General features: G+C 40.1%; 1 protein-coding gene across 1 annotated transcript; it reads right to left on the bottom strand.

Annotated features, from left to right (window-relative positions):
* Positions 1-4,964: 4,964 nt before the first annotated feature.
* On the bottom strand, positions 4,965-23,157 carry LOC133206698 (carbonic anhydrase 2). Its single transcript, XM_061342885.1, has 7 exons — positions 22,958-23,157; positions 22,215-22,412; positions 11,813-11,931; positions 10,287-10,379; positions 9,480-9,542; positions 8,296-8,451; positions 4,965-5,829 (listed from the first exon to the last, which is right to left on the bottom strand). The coding sequence occupies exons 1-7, from the start codon at positions 22,989-22,991 to the stop codon at positions 5,710-5,712; spliced, it is 783 nt and encodes a 260-aa protein (XP_061198869.1). The 5' UTR covers positions 22,992-23,157; the 3' UTR covers positions 4,965-5,709.
* Between the last annotated feature and the right edge of the window lie 1,403 nt (positions 23,158-24,560).

The following is a 24,560-nucleotide window of genomic DNA, read 5'->3' as shown; positions in this document are numbered from 1 at the left end:
TATTCTGGCAGCCTTGAAAAGCAGGAGCTTGCACCATTCATGGTTTTCATGTCCTTTAGCCACCACAGTGGCCACTATGCTGGAGTACAAGGCCTGAAAATAGCCCTCCATGCATGTGCTGTGTTAATGGAAACAGTGTTGTCCTTGCTTCACATTCACTTCTTTTCGGAAACACTGTGAAGCTGGAAAGAAAAAAGAATGTATTCCCTAGCCAGCTTTACCACAGGTGATTCTTCCATCCTATTCCCTTCCCACTATTCCTCAGGATAAATCCCTAAAATGATATCTGAAGAAACAGGACATCTGATCTTCCAGATATTCAAGCCTCCTAACTTGGCTTCTTGTGAAAACAGTGGCCTTTCCTGTGCAGGGACTGTGGCAAACCAATTGAATTTCAATTAATGGATTGGATTACTCATGTCAGTGAATTTCCACATCAGACTTTTCATGATCAGGCCCTAATTTTCTATACTGCTTCCTTCACACCCTTGATAATCTGAGTTCTTCTCCAGAGGGGAAGAACAATAGGAAATGCAGAGCAAAAGATGGTATTTAAGAAGTGACAGCAGGTGCATTTTACTCATTCTGGGATTACTGCATTTTATATCTGTAGTCTTTATAACTCATTGAGTACTTGTTTATGTCTCTAAATATAATTTAAAATACTTCAGTTTAAAAATGCTGTCTGGGCATGATTTCCATTACTAGTCACAAGTATTTAAGACAGTCTGATGCAGTTTACAGGGAGTGGGAGGAAATTATGTTTACCACTCTCTTTTAAGCTCATCTAAAAAATGCTGTCCTTTCAAACATCTCCAGGAACAGATTCTGGGTGAGGATGGTATTTTATTTTTCAAGCCTTGTTTTCATTACTTTTTTCCCCCCTGCAAAATGCTGCTCTTGTTTTCTTTAATATTTCTATCTTCCTTCTCAGGGCATGGTGATTAATCACTAAAACAACCAAAAGATAAGTTCAGTGTAAGTATATAGAGGCCTTCTGGTTTTGAATTCGATTCAAGGGATATATTATTTGAGACTGTTATTTGAGAATAATGAAATTAGACCATTTATAGTGACTTTTGAAAGAAATACAAATAATAAAGTAGTGAAAAGATGCGTCATCCAAATGACAAGATCCTTTATCACCTTTATCACCTGATGTATCATCCTATGAAACAGTCACATGTTCTTGTATCAAGTTCAAGCCAGCTGGTAGAAGAGGAATTTAGGTAGAGGAAAAAACAAGTTCCTTCCCGGCCTTTGAGTAACTCCAAGAAGGTATTCTGCTGCTACACAGTTTTGCAAAACTAGAGTCATTGGCTATCCTTCATCTTTCGCATTGGAAGGGGCATTCCACAGTCTTTCTGTGGTTAGGTGCACTGGAGGAAAGCCAGCTGTGGAGCAGAGAGAGAGGGAAGATCCCATCAGTCCTTATGCCAACCTGCTTTTCCCTGTTCGATCTTGGGGCTTCCAAGACAGAAGGTGGCCAAGACTTTGCAGGAAATTTTCCAGGTCCTCGAATACTAAGTGACGTTACAAGGCTCAGGAAAAATATATAGTTATTATCCATGTGTCTGCTCTAATTGTTTATATCATATTGTCTCAGTGCATTTCTGCTCTGTTTTAGGGTGTGAGTTCAAAACAGTAGTGACTGCCCCTTGTCATACATAAATACAATGCCTCAGGACATGGAAGATTATAAAAACCAGTGCCCACTGCACCAACTTTAGGAAGTTGGTGGCTGCAGTTGGCATCAAGCCAGCACAGCTCCTTACCATCATACTGAAAGAGGAATGGGGACAGCAGTGAGGTGCCCAGTTGCCAAATAGACTTAAAATATATCAAACACTCAGTGTAAGCAACTGTCACCAGGTGCTACATGACTGTATGAGAAGCTGTGGTTTGGAAGAGGAAGTGGCTGACACTAGAGAGTCCATGGGAATCTTTCCGTGAAGCCACTGTCTGTACTTTCATAACTGCTTGTGTCTATATTAGATCTGACACAGCTGTTGCTTGCAGGGCTTTTCTTTGAAGAGTTAGAAAATCCTAAAGCTGTCATTTAGTGAGCGATACTCTTCTATAAACTATCTGGACTTCTATAAATATTGCTGACTCCATGTAGGGCATTATTATCTAATCTCCCAGGGAACATCTCTAATCACAGTCTACCCGCCCAAGTCAATCTAGGACACAGCCAACCCTTAGAAATAGCAGTGGTGAAATCATAAAATGTTCTAACACATGGAGTTGGCAGACAAGTGCGAGACAAGATCACAAACTGTGCAAAATGAACAGTTTGCAAGTAAATGTGCTTCTCTCTTTCCCCCATTGAAGTGCTGGCTGAGTACCTTTTGATGACTTCAAATTAACACACTAGCCTTCTTTTGTTTTTGGTTTTTTTTTTCTTCTAAATAGATTTGCCTTTAATCAGAGCTGCCTTCTTGACATTAACACAATTACCTGTGTAATATTTGGTGGCATGACCAAAGTGGTCTCTTTTTTTCAGTATGAACTTACATAGATTTCTAGTTGAAACAGGTCAGAGTGTGATATTAGAATGGGTGTTGTTTTAATTCTGCTGTAGAACAATTGCAAGACCTAATTGTAATCTGTGCATATGAGCAAATAGTGAAGGAGAATAGAGGTCAGGAAGACGAGCTAGGTCATTCTGTCCACCTTTATCTTAACTGAACTCACCATTCAGAAAATAGATCATGAATGCCAGGAAAATTATCTGAATTTCTGGGTTGGCCTTAATACATACATCTTCCTTGAAAAGGCTATCAATTGCACAAGAACCTAACTGCAACATGTGAATTTGTGATAAGCCCACGCACCATTTTAGGCCAGAGAGGTTTTTTTTGTGAGGACTTTTTGTTCCCTGGTAGACCATCCAGGTTAAGACATATAGCAGGCTCTTCCTGTACACCATGTACATACAAACACCAGTAGGCATCGTCTGGCTTAATACAGAAGTACTTCATATTCACCAAAGGCAAACATGGCACTAGCAACATTCCAGGTAAACAGGCTCATGCAAACAAGGTGATAAATATATTGCTAATGTTGGTTGTCTTTGCTGTTACTTATGGAGCAGCCTTGACTTACAATCAAGAAGAGATACGAAACTTTTTATTGCAGCAGTTGTTAAAACTTCACGGGTGTTTCTAGGATTTTACCCGAGCCGTAAGGCAGAAGCTCATGTTCTCTGTCACATACTAGCCTGGATACTATTTAAGCTGTACAGGTACCAATGAGATTGTCACTTCTCATAAAGTCTTAGCACCTAGTAGTCAGGCTATCATAGTTGCCAAAATACAGGTTTTAAATCCGAAGATCTGGGGGTCTCATACTTTATTTTTTAATTTTAGGAGTGCCAGAGCATGTAATCATGCAAAGAGTAGGGTTGCCACCTTTGAGGGCAAGTTCTGGCACATGTACACAATTCCAGGAAAATGTTTACTGTTCTGACTGCTAACAAGCACTTTGCTTCAACTTCAGCAAAAGTGTGCTACTATTAATAAGTAGGTTGTAAGTCCCTAAGTCTCTATTCTTGGACACTTACACCATCTGTGCATGGTCCTGGGAAACTTGCTTTAGCAGAAGGGCTGGACCAGATTAGGTCCAGAGGTCTGTTCTAACTTCAGCCATCCTGTGATTCTGTAAAGCATACCTTCTTGGCTTGCATCAGCAGCTTTAAGTCACAATGTGTTGGATCTCTAATTCTAGCTTTAGAGGTGTAACCTCCCTTGCATTGTTTAGGGGACATGTGGGTAGCACTTAGGCCTGCAGATGACAAAGTCAGAAAAGTACTCATACTACTCAACATGAAGAACCTGAATTAGTCAGCATGGGTATTGTAGGAAGAGACAAGTACATTTTCAGCTCCATTCAGAAAACCTGAATTTAAAACAAATTACCTGTGGCAAACAAGTATTTTGTTTTCCTGATCTGCTTTTGGGGTTTGCTGGGGGTTGTTTTAGGGTTTTGTTTGGTTAGGTGGTTTTTTGGGGGGGAGAGTATGTAAACAGGTAAGCTTTCCAAAGGGGGAGATTTGATCAGGTTTTCCTAAGATGCTTGCATGCGCTCGTGAGAATGCTTCATTCCCATCTCACCCATTTCAAGATGTCAGGAGTTTCAGAACCTAACGAGCCCGATTTATAAATTACAAAGTGATCCCTGATGGTGTAGTAAGCTCATAATAAGTTATCTTAAAAACTAGGAGCAGAATCCAATGAGATAGCAGATTTCAAGATGGCTTTTCTCAAAACAGCCACGAGCCTGCAAAGGAGGATAGCCCCCTCTGGCTTTGTTTGGATCCTCTTTATTTAGAACAGATTTATATTTAGGTATCTATGGCATCTGTGTTCATGAAAACACAAGAAATCAGCTAGTAAGGATCCAGCAATGGAAGTTATTGGAAGCTATTTTCTGTTGAGGAGTATTTATGTTGAAAACATCTTTTGTTGAAATCATTCATACAATATGAAACTGTGAGGCTGAAGAACAAATACTGGGGACAGTATCTTGAAGGATTTGGTCTAGTTGGACCAAACGGATTAAACAAATGCTATGAATAAAGATGAGGCACCTTGCTTTTGGGCTGCTATATACGGACAATGTGTAAGCACCCAGGCTGAAGCAGCCGCTTCCTCAGTATGATTTTGTTCAAAATTCTTGTGAGGGGATCTTTTACTGTGCAGTCAGTTTTGATGATAATCCGTAGTGACTGCTCAAAGCTAACAGCTCTTTCTGCTGTTATAAAGCAGATGGGCTTTCTGCTGTCTATCAGAGAGCTACTTAGAGAAAATTTCCTAACATATCCATATAGGTTTGCATTCATCTCTATTGTCATTGAAACCCATTCCCAATATAATATATGTATAGTAATTATGTTTAATATGCAATGAGACAAGCAGATTAGTGACTCTACCCAAATGAAAATAACAACATGGAAGCAAAAATATAAGTATAGATTTATTAGAGAAGTTATCTAAAATACAATATTATTTTCCTCCTTAAATTAGAGCATATATTATTTCAATGAAAAGATATTTTGTATTACTTCTATGGTAATAACAACTTTTAAAGATAATACTTAATTTAGGACATTTTTAATTAAAAAAATCCAACTACCATTAAGGTATAATCAAGGCTGTTGATAGCATGGGTAAAAATGTAAAACAGTCTGAAAAAATATTTACATGTCAGTTTCTTAAAATGTAATAACTCTAATTCTCAATATTCATTTTGCTTTACTTTCTCAAAATACTTTTTTTTCCTAAATTATCCCTAGATTCTGTATTCCTGTGCTTTTCACAAAGCTTCAAGTTATCGTTAGTTATGTGCACTATCACACCAGAGGATGAGGTTTCTTAAAATGGCTTATTTTGCTACTACCACCATATCCTCTCCCAACTAGCCAACATACTGTTTATTACACCAAAAGTCAGTTGCAGCAATAGTCACCGAAACACACACAGCCATGCACCCCACCATGCTTTCCTAACCCCACACCTTAAGAACCCTTTCCTATTTGGCCAAGAGCCTTTCACATTTTATTAGCTGGCATTTCAGATGCAGAGCGAAAGAAAGAATGGATCTGAGAAACAAGATGCTGCCAGAGCACACATGGCAAAAGTTTGATTTGGGCTTAGCAAAAGGGGCTCCTCACAAACACAGCCATTTCTAACACACTTAGTGTTGAGGTTACTGGAAGGAAGCTCTGACTTCCCTGCTCTTCAAAGGTTGACATGGGCGCCAGTTGTCCACCATACGGCACACGGGCTCATTCTCAGCATTGAAGCAAAGGCCACGGATTTTACACATCTGTGGAAAAAGACACAAACATCCTCAAATGCATGTTCTTGTTTCAGCAGGACTTTCTGAATTATACACTTTGGGCCTGAGCCAGAGGTCCAACTCAAAGTTTCACCAGCACTAATGGTCTAAAGATGGTACCACCGGCCATGTGTCTCTACATTTCATCCACACCATTTCCTGCCCCTGACACAGGCTCTCCTGTCCACAAAATAACCTTGCAAGAACAAATAAGAATGCAGAAGACAAGGATGCAGGCACACATTTACAGAACTTTGTGCACAAGGAGTTGCTTGTTCTCTATCCAGATCTCAATTGAAAACCTTTCAGAATACTTTGCAAGTTTAAGAGTTTTGGATCTTTTGAAAATTTGATTTTTTTAATCCAGTTGCAGGGGGCAAAAAACACAACTTTACCCTTGGGTCAAATTAAAGCAGCCAATATCATTCAACGTATCTTGATTTTCAAACACTGTGAGAGGGAAAACCGATCCATATCAATGGGAGCATACTGTAAAGTGTCAGTGTTTGTTCCTAAAGCACAACTGGTGTTTGCACAGACTGATATAATAAAAACACCTTTATGTCTAAGTGGGCATCTCCAAAACTAGTACAAAGACCGTGCCAAAATAACAACCCACCCCAAATGCGATCTCATACAGACAGCCAGAACTGCTGACAGGAATATGTACATAGTATACAGGACTTCATACCAGTCAGGCTGCAGGCCAGGCTTTCCTTCATTCAAGGTGGAAGGCCCCAGCAGTGATTAGCCCAGGAGAGGACTTTACCTTCAGGACCAACCAGAACAAAGTCTGGAGCTAAATCTCTGCCAGGAACTGCAGTGTCACTACAGCAAATTATAAGGGGCTCACTATACCCTGCTGTAATATCCAGCTTTTGTCTATCTTTGAAAAAACAGCTCAACTTAAACCCAGTGTCAATACTCTGTTTTATGGTTTCCTGTCTTGATTGGTTTTGGAAAGAAGAGGCAAGCTGCTTCTGCCACACATTGTTTTGATCCAAATCCATCTTTGAAATGTCGATAGTAATATGAAGGGGTGTGCGTGGGAGAAACAAGTGGTTTCTTTTACCACTTGTAGGTGGTTAAAGTAGGTGTAGTAGGAAAAACAACTCTATTTTGATGAATGTGATCTTACCCTGTAATAAAACCATATTTGCAAACTCTGAATTATCAATAGCAATACCAGTAGTTTAGAATAAGTAGAGTGTCAACTTTAATGCGCCCTTACATTTATTAATCATAATCAATGCTATAATTATTATTTCTGATAGTTTTTGTCATTTATTCTGGTTTTATTACCTTAAGTCCCACAACAGCTCAGTTGCACTTTTGTAACATCAGCTGAATAAAACCCCTAGAATTATGTGTATATTGTTAGCATGTCTGCCACTGATAAAAGGGATTTAAGAGTTTGAAGAATAAACTTCACCTCTGGTTTATATTTACAAATATATAATATATATTTATATTCACAAATAAACCCTTCAGGTCTGGTTTATATTTATCAGCTATAAGTTCTATTAATATCTCCCAAGATCACAGATGTGAAATGAGGATGGAATCTTGCCTCTATATATTTTCACTAATGGATGGTGTGGCATTCCATAGGATGGTGTTAAACACTACGGCCAGGAGGGATTTAATCTGCATGAGTTCCTTCCTACTAGAAAGACTCCATCCTCCTCAAGCTGCTCAATAAAGTACAGGATTTTTTCAGACTTATGGAATCTGCAAGTTTTCCTCTTCCAAACAATGTAGTTTTGTTAGGATTGTCACAATTCTGCGTGGGATTTCCTAACTCTGTTCTGTGCTGAATAGAACTTGTAAAATGAGCTCTGTGTCTTGGAAATGCTGGAAGATCAACAAACTAACTATAGATCTAACGTGTGAGATACATGCTTATAAATGCTTGGTATTTTCAGGGCAAGTATACCCAGATGGGTGATGTTTGCATGAACAGCAAACCTGCTGATGCTCACTAACATATGCTAGACTAACTCTGCATATGCAAATGGTCCTTTCATGCATGCTACAATTTTCCCAGATTTTTACCACATGACAGCTCTAGCCTGTCATGTGGTGAATATCTGGGAAAATTGGAAAACTTTCTGGAAACCCTCATCAAATATATTAAAAGATCTGGAAATCCTGATTAATTTTTTAACCACTCTCTCTTCCTCCTCTCCCCCTGCAAATTTTCCCTGGACTGTGTCCAAATGGAGGACAGCCTTACATTTTACAACAAACTCTACCTCTACACATAGCAGCAGAGTTCTGCCAGAAGGGGATAACTACTTCAGATACATATTTTTGATATCTGATGCTAGCTAATACCTTGCATAGCTCTGTAGTAACATAAACTGCTACTTTAAAGACCATCTGGACAGATAAGCTAAGGCAATCAATAAGATGCCTGTACATATCTACTGGCACCATCCTTTGTAGACCTACCTGCTCTGGACTAACAGTGATGGGCTCCTTCAGAACGTGCCAGATCACACACTCGAGCAGCGGAGGAGTGGTCAGTGAGCCGGGGTATGTCCAGTAGTCTCTGCATGCAGGAAGCAGTCCAGTGGGGTCAAAGTTTGTGAAAGAAGCTTGTTTTCCCTACAGTAAAGAAAGTAGATGGGCTAACATCAGGGGAGAGATCACAAAGACATACTGGACTTGCAGTAGTGAAGTCTCCTGTGCGAAGCTCCATGTTTGGAGAAAGGTAGAAATGGAGTTTGGCATGAAGTGTTGAGTGCATCCCACAGTACATTTGGGCTTAAAGACTTTTAGCAATATATTTCTTATAAGACATTCAAAACATTGTTTTTCTTGTCAAATGTTGAATTTATGCTCCTTGCTTCTAGAGACATGATTTGATTTTGCTTGAAGCAACAATGAGACTTCAGATGCCACGTACACTGATCCCACTGGAAACAGAACCTGAGAGCACTGTTTGGAGAGTCCATTGAAGTAAATGGCAATATCCATTTACTGCAAAGGAAGCCTGATAACAAAGATGACACCATAACCTCATTCTTTATCTTTCCTGTCCATGTTTCTCCTTTCCACAGACCTTTACTTGTTACGAAGGTACTCAGTTGCTCAGTAAGTACTTTTAGTTTCCCATTACTCAGCTCACTAAGATCACACACACACACTTCACACAATATTTAAAATACAGAAAGACTTTTCTTATAAGAGTTACACATCCTGATCAAACTTTTTATGTGGGCTCTGCTGAAACAACCAAGAGAAGCATGCCTTCTCAGAGGAAGGAAATTTTATCCCACACATGCAGAGATGAAGGGAAGTGCCTTTTCCATCTTTTCACTGTCAAGGAAATCTACAAGAGCAGGTTAGATTAGATGAATCCTACACTATAGGTTTAAATGCAGTTAAAAGACAGAGATATGTAGTCAAAGATACAAAATGATCACTATTTCTAGTACTCCCTGCCTTCTACCACACAAATTTATTCAAATCCCTTTTGCATTTAGGATTACAGGAACATCAGTACTGATGGAAGAAAAGTTTGTTTTACTTTCGTACATGCAGCAGACTAGGAAGAAGCAAAAAATCCACTTTCTGAAGAAGGCAACATAACATAGTTGTGATTAGTGTCAATCACAGACAGCAAATATTACCTTGGTTTGAATGGAGTTCAGAGCATCCACAACTTTCTGTATTTCAGGCTTGGCATTTCCTACCTGTAACACAAACCATATGAGAAGGAAATAACCATGCACTCACAAGATACCTTTAGTTTCCTGTTGCAGTTCTCAAGGAAACATTTTTCCAGCACCGTGTTATTACATAACAGGAGTACTACAGCAAAAGTGACTAGAAAGTCATGCCAGCTGACAGCACACATGGGTCAGCCAAGGTCACTAGATAGAAAAAATGATTTTCATTTACAGTGTGTGCATTTCTGTTTGGACTCGAGCTGTTGTTTTTTCATAGAAGTCACACTCCTAATAAAACACCATGAGGCCCGAACAGAATGCATGCTGCTGGGGCACAGTCATCTTCTCCGACCAACCGTGAAGATAATTCAACTACTACAAAACGCTCTGGGCATTTAACAGTGACAGGAAAAGGAAAATAGGTGTTATTTAGGCTGGTCCTACTGCAGATTCATACACAAGTAAGTTTGTCAGGTATGCATACCACTTCTTACTGATAAGGGTTATGGCAGTGTCACTGTTGTGATGAAGGTAAATATGCTGCTATAGGGCTGTCACAGTGATGAATGGCAGTCATACTCCATAGCTGGTGTACAATTTTTATATGTAGAGCAAGCCAAGAATTTGGAGCACCACCCAGTTTGCTATGGATTTAGCCACTGTAGCATAATGCTGCCTTTTTCCATATTTTAGGCTCTTAGGTCCCTCTGCAACACAATAAAAAATCTGGACTCATCCAATTAATATAAAAGAAAAAGGTTAACTAACCTTTATGAAGATGCCTACCACAGCCAAACCATCAGGATGCTTCACAGCTTCAGCAAATTTACCATATTTTACATTCCAGTGAACAATATGGAGCTAGGAACAAGAAAACAAAGGAGCACTATGAAGATAATATTCCATCCATAATGTTTTACAGATGAGGATGCAGGGAAGTAATTTATTAAACATTAAGAACAGCTGGCGTTTTACTGCTGAGATTTAAAAACTTTTGTATGCAGTTAAGAATTTGTTGAATCATTCATCTACTTTCAAGTTTCATTTATGAAAAGGGATTTGCCATGCATTTTATTTTGCTTCTCACTTTTATTCCCAAATGAGTTTTAAATGCAAACTGTGGTTGTATCATTCTGATTTTAGTCCAGTGAAACTCCTGTTATCTTCAGAATGAGTTTTTCCTGCATGCAGTCTGCAGGATTTTGATGTAGTATTTTAATGCTATACATGCTGGAGTTCTAACCATCACTGAAATACATGATTGTCAGTGTCAAAGAACCACAGAAAATGCATTAACTACAGATCTGACCTGCAATTAGAGCGCTTAAAAACAGTCTTGGCCTTTTCTGAAAAGCCTTCGAAAAGAATATGAAATGAAGCTCCAGGTCACACTAGCCAGGATGTTGCTTTCTTTTTCATTCCCAAGTTATTTCTAATTTAAGATCATCTGGCTGTTTCCCCACATCTGCAAGTTGAGTTGAGTGAGTAATTATGGTACTGTGAACACAGGCAGTGGCAAGTTTCTCAGATAAGACAAAAGCTACTTCTATTTCTTGAAAAGCATCAGTGGCAACGAATTTGTGGGGCCATTTCTTTTGTCTTTCAGTGCAAATCACAGGTATGTTCAGTTGATGCACATCTATGAAAGGGGATAAAGCCTGTCACAGCATCCAGAGGTAGATTTCTAAACAGGGGACAAAAAAAAAAGTGGGATGCAAGGCACTGAAGTCACTCCTTGTCTGTAGTGCAGCTGTAATAGAGAATCTTAAACAGTTCAAGGGACATTCAGAGTATCTGGAGATATTACAAGGGGTGCCTGCAAGGTCTCACTTCTTTGCTACCTACCCTCTTCACAGCTCCCCTTTGCTTCTTTGCCACCAAAAGATGAAATGGTCTTCCCCAAATTATTATGTTGTCGGTATAAATGTCTCTGATGTTAAAAACTGTAGCCAGAAAAAGGGGACGTGTGTGTACAGAGGTGCTAAAATTCCATTTCTTTGTGATTTTCAAGAGCCACCGAGAAAGCAGGGGAAAACCAGGGATAAATAATGGGGGGGTTTCTGCTTCTACAGTCTTTGACAAGAAGTAGCTAAGAAAATTCTAATTTGATTCTAATCTCTGCTCTTGCAAGGAGCAGGTCTTGGGTAGCATTATACTAAAATCTTCTATCGTAACCTCCACAGTCTCTCGCCCTGTGAAGGTCCATAGAGAAGTTGCTACTGTGGTGGAATATTAACAAAATAACAAAATATTTATTATACACAAAAGACTGGAGAAGGTAAAGCACGCCCTACCTCTGCATCATACTTCACACCATCCACAGTGTGTTCGGACCCTTGGCCCTCACAGGATCCCCAGTGAATGTGAAATTGTACCAGCCTGTAGGCTGTATCCAGTGCTCCTCCTTGCAGGACTGTAAAGCAAAGAGCCTTTATTAGTATCTCACATAACTTTTGTTATAGAGTCTCACTTCAAACTGGAATGTCCACTCAAATCTTCCATGTGAACTAGAGTTCATTCCTCTGCATGCCGTCATGCTGCTCCAGATCGTATTCAACAGTACATTGCTGCAGTATGCCAAATCAGTAATAAATGTATCAATACATAAGAGAATTTACAGTGAGCATCTCCTCAGCAATTTAACAGGCATGCTAATATTACAGGTGACGAGGGCAGAGCTAAGGATGTAACTTTTCTGTCACCAAATACATAAAAAAAAGGCCAAGAAAAAGAACAGCCTTTGTTAGAGGGCAGTATAGAGTTGTTCTAATGGAAGTACACCAAATCATCTTTCACTTACTAATGTACTCTGTCCCTTCATTTTAGACACTTCATCCATTTAGGTCTTAATCCTGAAAATCCTGTGGCAGATTGGATTGAGCAAAATGCTTTTGGTTCCAAATTAAACCTCAACACCTGTTAGCCATGTGCTGCTGCAAGGTAAAGTGCTAGGCACAGTGCAAGGCATTGCAGAGATGTGGATTCAGATCTCTTGTCCCTCCCAACCGTTATTCCTCGAGAATGAGTTTAAAAAACGGTGGTGAAAATGGCAATGCCTGCCGAGACACATTTTTTAAAATACAGAAACAAGGTGTTTACTTATGCTCTCCACTATCTAACCTTACTCTTGCTATGGGACTGCTCTAAGTGGAGCGCTCAGCCACACTTTCAGTTATTATTCAGCTCCCTTATTCTGCCTGTTAGCTTTAACCTTGCAATTAAACTGTGCCAAATCACCATTATATGCAGGATTAAGCCCTATTGCTGTAAAATGCTCAAGGCACAGACAATGTCTCCTCCAGTGCAGCATAAAGCACAAACAGTAACAAATAGTTTCATTAAATAGAGCTATCATCTAAGTTATTAGAGCAAGGTTTCAGACAATTTATTTTTTTCCTAAGCATCTCAAATTCATATTAAATCTCTAAGATGTTAATATTAAAAAAGATTATTTAAAAATGTATTTGAAGTGTTACATATCTGAGATAAATTTCTCAATACACATAAATATATATATACACAATACAGTGACAGAAGAGTGTTGACAACAGATACTACGTTAAGTGTGCTTTGTGTATGTGCCACAAACAAAATGGTTCTGTGGAGTAAAGATGCTTTCCTCTCAGTCTGCAATGAGTCTAGACATTACCACAATACGTGCAAGTGTGAAAATATGCATCAAATGCAGAGAGGAAAAGGTCACTGTCTGTTCAGGTTTGAATAATTCTGATTATATACAAGCATGGACAACAACAGTTGTGGATACCTGGCAATGAGGTGAGAAGGATTTGACTAAAAAATCGGAATATATGAAAATACGATATATATATATATATATATATATATATAACACATCAGTTTCCACTGGTGTGCCTTACACATGCAAAATTTGAGTTCAGTGGAGAAATTTAGCATTTGCCTGGGGCTCCTTTGGTGAATATATTTAGAAGTTTCCCAACATGTATTTCTATTTGAAAAATGTTAATATATCCTCCACTGCCATCTTTGCAATTTCCGGTACTAAACAGTATTATACCGAACAATACAATTTCCAAACCTGAACAGCCAACAGACCAAGACTTGCCCTACCTATTGCCAAGCTATGTAATACAAAGAACAATGGCTACTTAAAGTAATTAAATAGGAGCATATCTTATTCTACTTTTATGTTTCTGCATGTGCCAGCTGCCAAGAAGCATAACTGTCAAGCACAGGACTACAAATTAGAATACTTTTTTTCAGAATGACAACTGTGAATGTGCATTAGTTCCTTTTGAAAATGAAGTAATTGGCTGTTACGTCTTTACAGATGTAAAATAATTTAATCCACACAATATTATGTTTCATTTAAAAATTATGCCATGGCGTTGCAAAGTTTCAGTTTCAGTTCCTTTGGCTAATGGACTAGCTGCTTGTTGCAGGTACAAATGGACTGAGGTTCCACCATTCCTCAACCTTGGACAGCACTAGCGCAGGACAGGTTAATCTGCAGTTATTAATCAATGGAAAGCATGCTGAAAAGCAGAACCATGCAATCTTCTTAAATCCATTTGCAGTGTTATTTCTTTACACAAAAATTTGCTATAGTCTCATAAAACTCAAAATATGCACAAAAATCTCTGCAGGTTTTGCTTACTTTTCTCATTCTGTGGTTCTCAGATCCAGCACTAGTTTATTTTGACTCACAGCAGAGCATTCAAAGAAAGTAATAATTAGATTAGTGTGAATGAATACAAATCCAGCAGGCTTAATTACAGAACAGCCCCTCTTGCGCTAGACTACATTAAGCAGAATTTTTTTTTTTTTTTTAATACTTCCCAACCTTTCCAAAGAAGTAAAATTTAACATTAAACTTAAATGGCAAAGTAGAAATGCTAGAGCTTCTTTTTTTTTTGTTTCCCCAGACGAGCTTTTAAACCATGAACAAATACTACCAGCTTTTGCTATGTATAAGTTCATCGAGAATCAGAGCAACATTCACACTGGGAACTTCCCTGTCCTTGCCCCATGTGATGTGAACATCAATTCAGGCAGCACTGATGACAGAAGTGCAACCATTCCATCCCACTTTTTTGAGGGATGGGGAAATTCTGATTCATATTTGAGCATTTATTTCATCATAAGCTCCTTTCCTTTTGAAATTGGTATTAGTAAAAACCATCCCGGAAATACATATGTAGCTGTGCTCCCTTTTGTTACATAGCACAGCTTCAGATGAAGACAACACAAGCCAACCTGGAAAACACATTCTTTTGTTACAGATTCAACCTACATCATAACCTGGTCCCCACAGACGTGCAACAGCCTAAGAGGTGACAGCTTGAAAATGCAGTGCTTTTTAAGATGCAAGTTATTTGAAATGTTACAGTGAGACAAATTTGGAGCCACAAATTTAGGTTAAGAAATGGTAACTGTTTTCAACCTTCTACCTTTTACTGGAGAATTAATAGTAGTAACATCCTGTACTTATATTGCACTGTTATTAAATGATTTCATAACATTTTCTAAATTAGGTGAACATAAGTATTAGCAGCACTAAGTTGGGAAGTCACATAACCACACAAACTGTCCCATTTATGTCTGTGGGATTTCTTGGATAAAGAAAGTGAACTTAATTTGTCTCCATTACACTTTCTTAGGATATTTGGAAACACAAAGGAATCAAAGGGGATTTTGCTGTATCTGGGACAGCTGCTTGCTGAGGCCACACAACTTCACTATTCTAATCAAAGGCAAGTCACTAGGTAGTTACCCTTCCCATGTAGAACAGAACGCTTTGTAAAAAAATACTGTGGATCACTTCATACCTTTTTTCAGGAAATGGCAGCAGCCACATCTGTGAATTTTTGCAGGAATACTGTGGTATTACTGTTATTTAGCCATCTCCTAAGGGATGTTCTCTCTATACAAAGCAGGAAACTAATAAATCTCATCAAAGCAATAAACCCACCAAAGAAATAATCAAAATGGTTGAACTACAAGATTGTTTCATGAGTTAGAGTGAATTCTTTCCAGTCATACAAATGAATGTGCTAAGAAAAATACTACTTTAAGGTTTGTTACTCTGAGAAAATGCAGAATGAGAAAGTGTTCTTCAAATGACAATCACTGACAGCAAAGCTCCTTCTAAGTAGCTGAAATAATGGGTCCAAACAGATGTCCAGCGCTCCAAACTTGTTAGGAAATTTAGTTCTGAGAGTCTATCCCGCAAAAACCTAGCAATAGGTCATTTCAAGCACGTACCTCTGAGGACAGCACTCTTGCACACACATTGCTTTGACATTTCCCGTTCTTTAGAAAGCCATGCTTTTGCATCAGCCTACCACAGATGTGCAAATGTATATGACCTTGTAGGTATGTGTGAAATATACACATAGTATATACCTTACTGTTAATGTTTCATACAGACATCTGTATGATAGATAAAAAGCCTTGAGGAGACAAAGTAGACAAAACATAACTTGAAAAAAAACATAAATCTGGAGCACCATGCGCTATTAATGGCACAAAAAAAGGCTCTTAGGAGGATGCTCTGGGATTAGCCCTGTGTTCTTATGCAAGGATGGGCTTCTCTATCTGACAGACTGAAGAGTTCAGTTAGGGTAAGCTGTCACTTCTGTGAAACGTGGAGTACGGAGTGTCACACTTTGTGAGATGTTTCCTTCTTTATGTTATCTCTTTCAGACATCCCTCCTAGGATGCTGTATCATGACAAGCAAGAGAGCAAGACAGCATGTAAGCATATGGCTGTAGGGATCATACTTGCAGAAAACATCTGTAATGGGTTTCATCAAGAAAAAAAAACCCTACATAACTGGTATCTCATAAGGAAAAAAAAACCCTACTCTGGCTTTGCTAGAGGGTTAGCCTGACAAGGCAACAAGGATGTTCCAGAGAGATAGACCAGAATGAAACCCCTGCCAAAACGCAGCAGGCCTGCAGTCATGCGTATCTACAGCAGGTTGGTGGTTCTGATTCACCTCAGCTGAACTATTTCATCCAGACTGGGTAGCAGCCAGACACTCTGACCTGCTTAAGGATACAAAGTCATTTAGGTTCTTAAGTTTCCTCCTACTCCTGGGAGCAGTGGAGTTTTTTTCTCATGTAGTCTCTTTAATGGAGATTCTCTAAGAGTCACAAAGTGCTGCACTGAATCCCCAGCCAGCCTTCAATCTTCATGTTTTCACACTGTATGAGCTGACAATGACTTTGTGAGAATCGAGTTGGAAGCATTAAAATTATCTTAAAAGAACTGGTTTAATTTCTGATGGCAACAGCTTTAATAGTAATCTCAGTGACTGCTTACAGTACTGAAAACTGTATTAGACACAGTGCTCATACTACACTGATATCTACTGAGGGATGAACTAACTTAAGGTACGAGTATTGCTTGTAAGTGCACAGCAGTCCCTCGAGCCTAGAAGTAAAATCAACAAATACATCAGCTGGCAAGAGCAGCCATGGTGACATCTGGCACACAGCTGCATTACGTCTTAAAAATAAACTTTTCCAAGTGGCCTTAGCTGATAACAGCTGACTAGCTTCTCCTGGGTTTGCAGTAAAAGCTCCAATGGAGGAGGAATTTGGAAGAAGGGAGGGAAGTTGCCATGATTACTAAATGCACAATTCATGTCAAATTTCTGCTCAGAAGGTGCGCGCTAAACAAATAAATAAATAAATAAATGCTGCTATAAGGGAAGAAGGACACTTGTAGGCTCTGTAAAGAAAGGAAGGCTTGAAACATGCAGGACTGATCTCAAGCCCCCTTACTTTCCTTTCCAGTTCCTGGAAACACAAGAGCTATTCTCAAGTTGCTTACATAGGCTTTGCGGCTTCTGGAGATTTCAGTTCACAGGAAAAATGATTTAATGATCACACACTCTCAGGGACCTCTGACTTTTTAGTCAAGCAGTGCAAAAAAGTACTTGTGACATATAAGTGGACTCCTGAATACAGTCCCTTGAAGCTATAAGCAATCAGTTCTCCAATTTATGATTCTGAAGGGTCAACAATGCTAAACTGCATTTTGGACCTTCAGCCTATGACCATCTACTTATAACACACAATATTATTCTGGCATAGATAATATTACATCTTTGGAGCTGGGAAGCCTAAAAATAAACCAGTGGCAGTGACTTTGATTAAGAGCTGTGCCTTGAAGGCAGCAGTCCTGCCTGTTTCTTCCTCCATTTACCAGCTAAGGTGGAAGTGTAGGAAGAGCAACATTAGCACAACTTTCAGAGTAACTCACTTGCCAACCAAGCAGTGAATAACCAGTGTAACAAAACAGATTGGCTTCTTTACAGCGAGTCATAATTCAAGATAGCTGAAGCATCCTCATTAATATTTACAATTATAGGAAGAATTGGGTAATATATTTGATGACAACTACAGAAAGTCTCCCAAAGGCGGGCTAGTGTCAAAGTTAATACAGTATTTTCATTTCCCCAGGTCTCTTCATAATTTTGAAGTTCTACTGTGTTTCAGTATTTGAAAAAAAGTCAGATTTACTTGGGACTCCATTTTGGGTTTCAATATTATCTCTAGCTCAGTGGCAAGGAAGGAAAAAAGGAAACAAGAGACTCATCCACAAGCAGAAATTACCAGTACATTTACTAATGTCTCTAGAGCCTTACACCATAGTTGCAATTCACTTCTTTAACAATTTACACTTTTTTACAGCTAAAATGTGGTATTTTAACATTCTTGTTATGGGATAAATTAATTGCTGATGGACCTCTTCCCTTTATAAGCTCATTATGCAGATGATCAGAAAATACAGAATACAGTGCCTACCGCTATGAACATTTCCCACTTGAATTCCATGTTTTTGTGAATTGTTAAGAGTTTTCTGAGAAACTTACATTGAGAACACATTCAAAGTATGTTACAAAATCTTCTTTTGGGCTCTTGAGGCTTTCTTGAGCAACCACTTCCTGTGGTTTTACAGCTCTGAGAAGTTGCTGTTTACTTCTGTCTTTTAAAGGGGTGAAACAATACAAATGTCCTTACAGCAGACTACAATATGAAGTGTTTAATATTACAAAGTGCCCTTACTGACATATTTCTTTGCTATAAAGTACCTAAAATAAGGTGGTTTATTGTAATTTAACAGTTATCGGCACCACTTGCTTCACTCATGTGGAAGGTCAGGTCCCAGGATACAATCATGGATGAACCTGAATGAGGTTTTATTCCTAGTGACACTTTTATTACTATGAGTTTCGGCTTTTATTTAAAGTTATAGGAATTTTAAATGTGAATGCCTAAAACCACTTGAAACTTTCACTATTAGTAGAAGACAGTAGACAGGAGAACTAAGAAAGCAACTGCAAGAACTGAAGAAGAGAGGCTCAATAACAACTGGAAGAGGAAGTTCACTGTTTACTTTCTACATACAAGTCCAAGAAAACATTCCAAAAGACTGCAAGAAAACAAGAGAGAAGATATCCTTTTATGTAAGAGAAAATAATGGAATCTTAGCACACAAAAGAAACGTTCATAAACATGGCAATGCTGGCTTGTGAATTTCCTTTCCATACACCATTTCTACCAACTAGCAATTGTGAAATATGAAGGGATTCACTTTGGGAGTTGGCTGAGCCTTTACAAGTGTATTCTGGAATATAACAGCTGTCACACAAGCCAAGAAATTTGAAGCCTGTACTACAAGAATTGAAATTGAAGATCTGGGAGTAAATGCTTAGGAAAAGGGTTTTTCTAAGCATCGTGACATCTAAGTATGTCTAAGAAAATTAACAATAAAGTAAAACAAAGTCTGGTTCTAAAGATATCATAAAGCTTTTAACATCATTTATTTGCTGAAACATCATTGTAAGAGGAATTTATATAGGTCATGGGCATAATTACAACCAGGATCAAAAGTTACATCTATAAAGCTCCACGTATTAGTAAAGGGATCTTCTACAAGCAGGGAAGAAAACATTTTCTTCTGTGAAGATCCATTAGTCACATAGATTGCACATAGATTATTTTTCTTTAAAAAGTTAATATTTTATTTTACATCCTTACTGTACTAAAGATTATAGATGGAATATCATTTTAAGAAATCCTAATTTTTTGTAGTTTGTTATTTTTTTCACAGAGATGAACAGGAGCTTTATACAACATTCTTCTATGTACAAATGCAACATAAGAAATATACATTTTGGGGGGAGAGCATTTTATTAGAGAATCAACAGTATTCAGATTACATATTTCTGAATCAAAGAGATTCAACTACTTTCAAAGAGTTGCAGCCAAACATGCTTTTGAGCTTTCTTATCTATTTTTATTATGCTTTTACTACCTGTAATTTTTTATTGCAATAGCTCATTTTGCATACTCTGAAGAGGAGGACTCTAACTGATTATAATACCCAGAACTGCTGTTCAATTTACTTCAGTGTCATTAGTTATGAGCCTGAAGATTCTTAATGAATGGATCTACTCCTTTCTGTGCAATTACTCATGCCTTGGAAGATTATTCACAAACAATGATCTTATTACTTCATTTTGCGCCTACTACCACAGGTAATTCATAACTGCATAAGGGAAAGCTCATAGGAGCAAGCAATACAGCCTGTGGGAAGTACTTACAGGATTTTATTTCATTGTCTTCTGTAAAACATACCAGCACATCACATAATTTCACAGAGTTTCTCCTTGTGACTGTTGCGGGATGCCTAACCAAGAATTTGGTACACACAGAAATAGGAGTAAATCAAGCACAGTCAAGTCAAAGACAGCTCTATTTTGTGTAAGGAAAAGTAGGTTACCTAGTTAACTGAATACAAATGAAGTCATTAAGCATGCTGCCAGGTAGGTTCTATGAACTGTAATTTTCAATAGGAAGTGTGATACAAAAGGATCCACCCTTACCTGGCCTCAGAGAGATCTGTTTAACGTGGGGGTTTTATAAAGAATAATCAGTTTCTGATTCACTAATAGAGCTACTGAGAATATTTCAACTTGCATCTCCTACCCTCCCACTGTGAAAGCTGTGTCACTACATATCCATCAGAGGATTCCCGTCACAGATGTTCTGGTTCTGCACTTTCTCATAAAAAAGCATTCTTCCTCCAGACATTTCTTTAGGTTATCATATGTTTCTGCCATTTTTTATTTTTCAAGTTCCCAAATACAACCTAGTGTTCAGTCTTTCCAAACTTCTGTGCACACAAAGTGAACGTAGTAGATTTGTTATACTGTGAAGACCTGAACCTTTTTCCTTTGGGCTCAGCAAGAGCAGGATGACAGCAAGTAGACTCACGTGTATCCAAGGAAAACACTCCCTTCTTTTCTACTCTTTTTCTTCCCCATGACACTGTTAAAATATACATGCATTCAACTCCTTTACCTCCTCAGTGCTTAAGAAAAATAAAGACTAAGAAGTCAGAATACCTTTTTTAAAAAAAACGAACATACAAATATTAATGTGGATGCTCTGTGTAAGTTATACATAGACCTATCTGTATTTATACAACTGTGAACACTTACAGCTGACCACTTCACATTTTTCAGTACAAAGACTGTAATCAAAATACAAAGTCAAATTCTTAGTGCAATACTGAATGCCTGTATCACATTACCTGCAAAAAACTCACATTTTTTGTAGGCATGGATCATTTGTTCTTAGCACCATTCCCTAAATGATATTGCCAGCAAAATGCTTAGAAAAAATAGGGCACTTACTTGCACTTAATGCAAGTTAAATCAGGCAGTGTCTAGAGAAGGCAGTGACTTCTCTATGAGATTGCTTCTGCTGTTTATGTTAAAACTAGAGATACATTCACTGTAGCAGGGTGATGATCTCTGTAAATTCAGCCAGCTGAAAAACTGCATTTAAAGATAACCTACAAAACCCTTGTTACAACTGGGGCTTAGATTCCATTTGTGCATCAATGTGGCCATTCCTTTCAGTAAGGGTTACTAAAAGGGTTGCAGGATGCACTGCTTAATTTCACCATACAATACAATGAACAGTAAGACACTGTGGAACGATTGCCTGCTAGGAAACTTTGTAGGAATGTGTCAGATACATTACCTAGAAAGCCCAGCATCAAGAAATGTCAGGCATAATACTTGTCTAAACTACGAAAGAACAAAGAAGTATTTTCTAACCATTTCTCTGTTTCTGTACTAACCTGGGAGCATACTGGCTTCAGAAATATGAAATAATATTTTGATAACAAAAAAAAAACTATTTCCAAACTGTTTCTACTTCAAGTTAAGTGTAATCCTTTATTATTCTATGGCAAATTTATTGCTAGGATGCATTTTGCCTCCTCTTTTAACCATTTAGTTGGTAGCTTATGATGAGCTATGCCTAAAATTGTTCTTGTCAAATAACCATGGGGTTTGGTTTGTTTGGCCTTTTTTTTTTTTTCTCTCCACAGCTGAACCTTTATCCAAACCCTACTGATTTAAGCAAAACTAAAGCAATCCACTTTTCCGAGTTTAGAGTACGGCAACTCCAAGCTGCTCAACTGCCCAGACAGGCTTTGTTATCTTTTAATGGGACTCCAACTTCCTTTTAGCCTAAAGGAGCCATGTAATATGCTGAATCCTGACCTTATTGAAGCCAAAAGAGTTTGGTATACCAAAAACCAAACTATGGCCTCAGCAAACATTTTAGTAGCAGTGTTAGTAGCAATCTCTCCCATCTCCACCACTGCACACAAAGGTGAAGTCTCACCTGACTTGTCAGAAGAATCATCAAACTCCACATTGAAGGAGTGCCCGTTGTTGACAATGGCTTTAGCCGTGCTGGCATCGTAGCTGAAGCTGAGAGGCTTCAGACCAGCGTCGTACTTGGTGGCCTTGGTGCAGATGTCAATAGGGGACTGGCGCTCTCCATTGGCGATGGGGAAGTGCTCGTGCCAGTGAGCGGGTCCTGCAAGACAGCGTGGGAAAAGAGACGGCGTTCGAGGGATGCAAATGAGAACCCTCACTCTAGAAAGCGGGGTGTTCTAACACTGGAATCAGTCTTAATCCGAAATAATAATGCACCATTTGCGAGGGTTGCCGGTACTGGCAACACCGACGAGGGGAAATCCCACCTGGGGACCACGGGGGGCACCCAGCGGTCCCTCACCCTTTGGAGCCTGAGGATGGGATTTCACCGGGGTGCCCTCCGAGAGGCCACCCCGTCCTCCTCGAGCAGCGCACCATGCTCCCCTCCTCCTTGCGCCGTTACCGAAGTAAAGGAATGACAGGAGGAAAGCAGAAGATGGTCCAGGGAAGCGGTGCGGAGCGCCGGGCCCGCCGCAGGTGCCATCTCAAGGTTAAAAGAGAGAAGCGCCACGGAGCCCGGTTCCACTCAGAGCGAAGGCTCGGCGCGGTGGGCACGTCCCGGCCGCTTCTCCCAGCGACCTGCTGCCAGGTGTCGTGCTGTGTCCCGCACCGTGCCGGCCGGAGCCGCACACCCCGGGCACTCACCATCGTGGCTGCCGTACCCCCAGTGGTGGGACATGGTGCGCGGCCCGGCTGCACCCGCGGAGTCTGTCGCAGCGCCGTGGCCCCGGCGGGCTCTCAGGGGTTTTTATAGGCTCCCGCCAACTCCATGCCCTTCTCCGCGGCCGGAGGAAGGGGTGGAGAGCGCGGGCAGGGGCGGAGGGAGACTCCGCCGGGGGCGGAGAGAGCGGTCCCTTATAACCCGCGATCCGCGCTGCCTGCGCAGCGGCAGCGGGCCGGGCCGGTAGCGCCCCCGGGAGCCGGGCAGCACGGGGCTGCCGCAGCCGGGGCGTCGGCGGTGTCACCCGTTTCTCCCCCCCGCCCCCCACCCCCGATCCCTCGCATTGCGCACCTGCGGGCGTTACGCGGGGTGCTGCGGAGGGAGCGCCGTGACCTTGCGAAGGTGCCGGCGGCCGCGGGCACCGCAGCGCGGCGGGAGCCTTTGTCGGGCGGGCGGCTGGTGTCTGTGTGTCCGTGCGTGTGTGTGTACGTACTTGCGGGCGGCCGCAGGGCGGTCTGCTGCTGCTCCCTGCCGGGAGCGCGGGGAAGGCTCGGCAGTCTCGGTGACAGAGTCGCGCCACGGGGGGCTTGTCCTAGGTGCCGTCGCGTTCGGGAAGGGATTAACGGGGATTTGGAGGACATCAGCGGGCTCAGCGAGGGGAGCTGCGGTCACGCTTCCGAAGAGCGGGGATGTTCTTGCTTATGACTCGATAGCGTGTGGGGTTTTTTTTATCCTTACTTTCGGAGAAGACGGCAGGTAAAGCCGTGCTTGCATCTACTTCCCATTCAGGAAACATACTTGCTGTAAGAGCGGCTCAACCACCACTCCCGGGGATGGACTTGAGTGAATAAAATTGAGCAACGCATATTTCAGATGTTTTTATATTGCTCAACACTGGTGTTTTAGCGCAGGGCGGAAGAGATCGGACCTTGCCAACCCTTTTACAGGGGCTGAGTTTAGTCCTTACCTTACTTTGTCCCTACACTGTAGTGGGGCTGCCGGTCCCTGTGAAGCGTCTCATACCCCATTGGGTCTGCAGAACATCCTTCTTGCTGGCTCTCCTGTGTCTTCTTGCTCCAAGCAATTTTTGGTACAGGAATGACATTGTGATATAAGTTTATCATATTTTCATTATTATTATTATTATTATTAAGGTGGTTTATTCAAATATGGTTTTAATTTTCCTCTGTTGTGATTTGACCACAGGGTTCTAAATTCTCGTCAGTGAGGTCATTGTACATCTAGAAAAACAACACCAGAATGACTCCATCATTTACATTCAGCATTGTAAAATGTGTCATTTGTTTCTATTTGTTAAGAGGGGGGAGAAAAGTCTATGCCTACAATGTGGTTACTGTTGCTAATAGCAAAAGGAGCCAGCTCGGAAATTGCTTGTAAAAAATAAACCCATTTCTCAGCCCCCTTCGAGTGTAAGCAGGAAATATTTAAAGCTTCTTAATGATTAACACAGTGTGTGTCCCCTCAGATTTGCGTGCCTTTACTCAAGATGGTTTAGTGACCACAGAATGGAAATGTGAAGCCAAAACTGTATACACAGAAATTATTTAGAAGTGGCTGTGGTGCATG

Source organism: Neopsephotus bourkii, unplaced genomic scaffold (assembly GCF_033783945.1).
Source record: "Neopsephotus bourkii isolate Nb327-2 ecotype Australia unplaced genomic scaffold, CSIRO-AGI_Nbou_v1 NB_1820, whole genome shotgun sequence".
Lineage (NCBI taxonomy): Eukaryota > Metazoa > Chordata > Aves > Psittaciformes > Psittacidae > Neopsephotus > Neopsephotus bourkii.
Note: the sequence above shows the minus strand (reverse complement) of the source record. Positions and strands in the feature narration are given on the sequence as shown.

Coding starts and splice junctions, on each gene's coding strand:
- LOC133206698 (XM_061342885.1), bottom strand. CDS start 22,991: ATGTCCCACCACTGGGGGTACGGCAGCCACGATG. Junction 9,543..10,286: donor TGGTAGGCATCTTCATAAAG/GTTAGTTAACCT, acceptor TTTGTGTTACAG/GTAGGAAATGCCAAGCCTGA. Junction 5,830..8,295: donor TCACTGTTAGTCCAGAGCAG/GTAGGTCTACAA, acceptor CTTTTTCCACAG/ATGTGTAAAATCCGTGGCCT.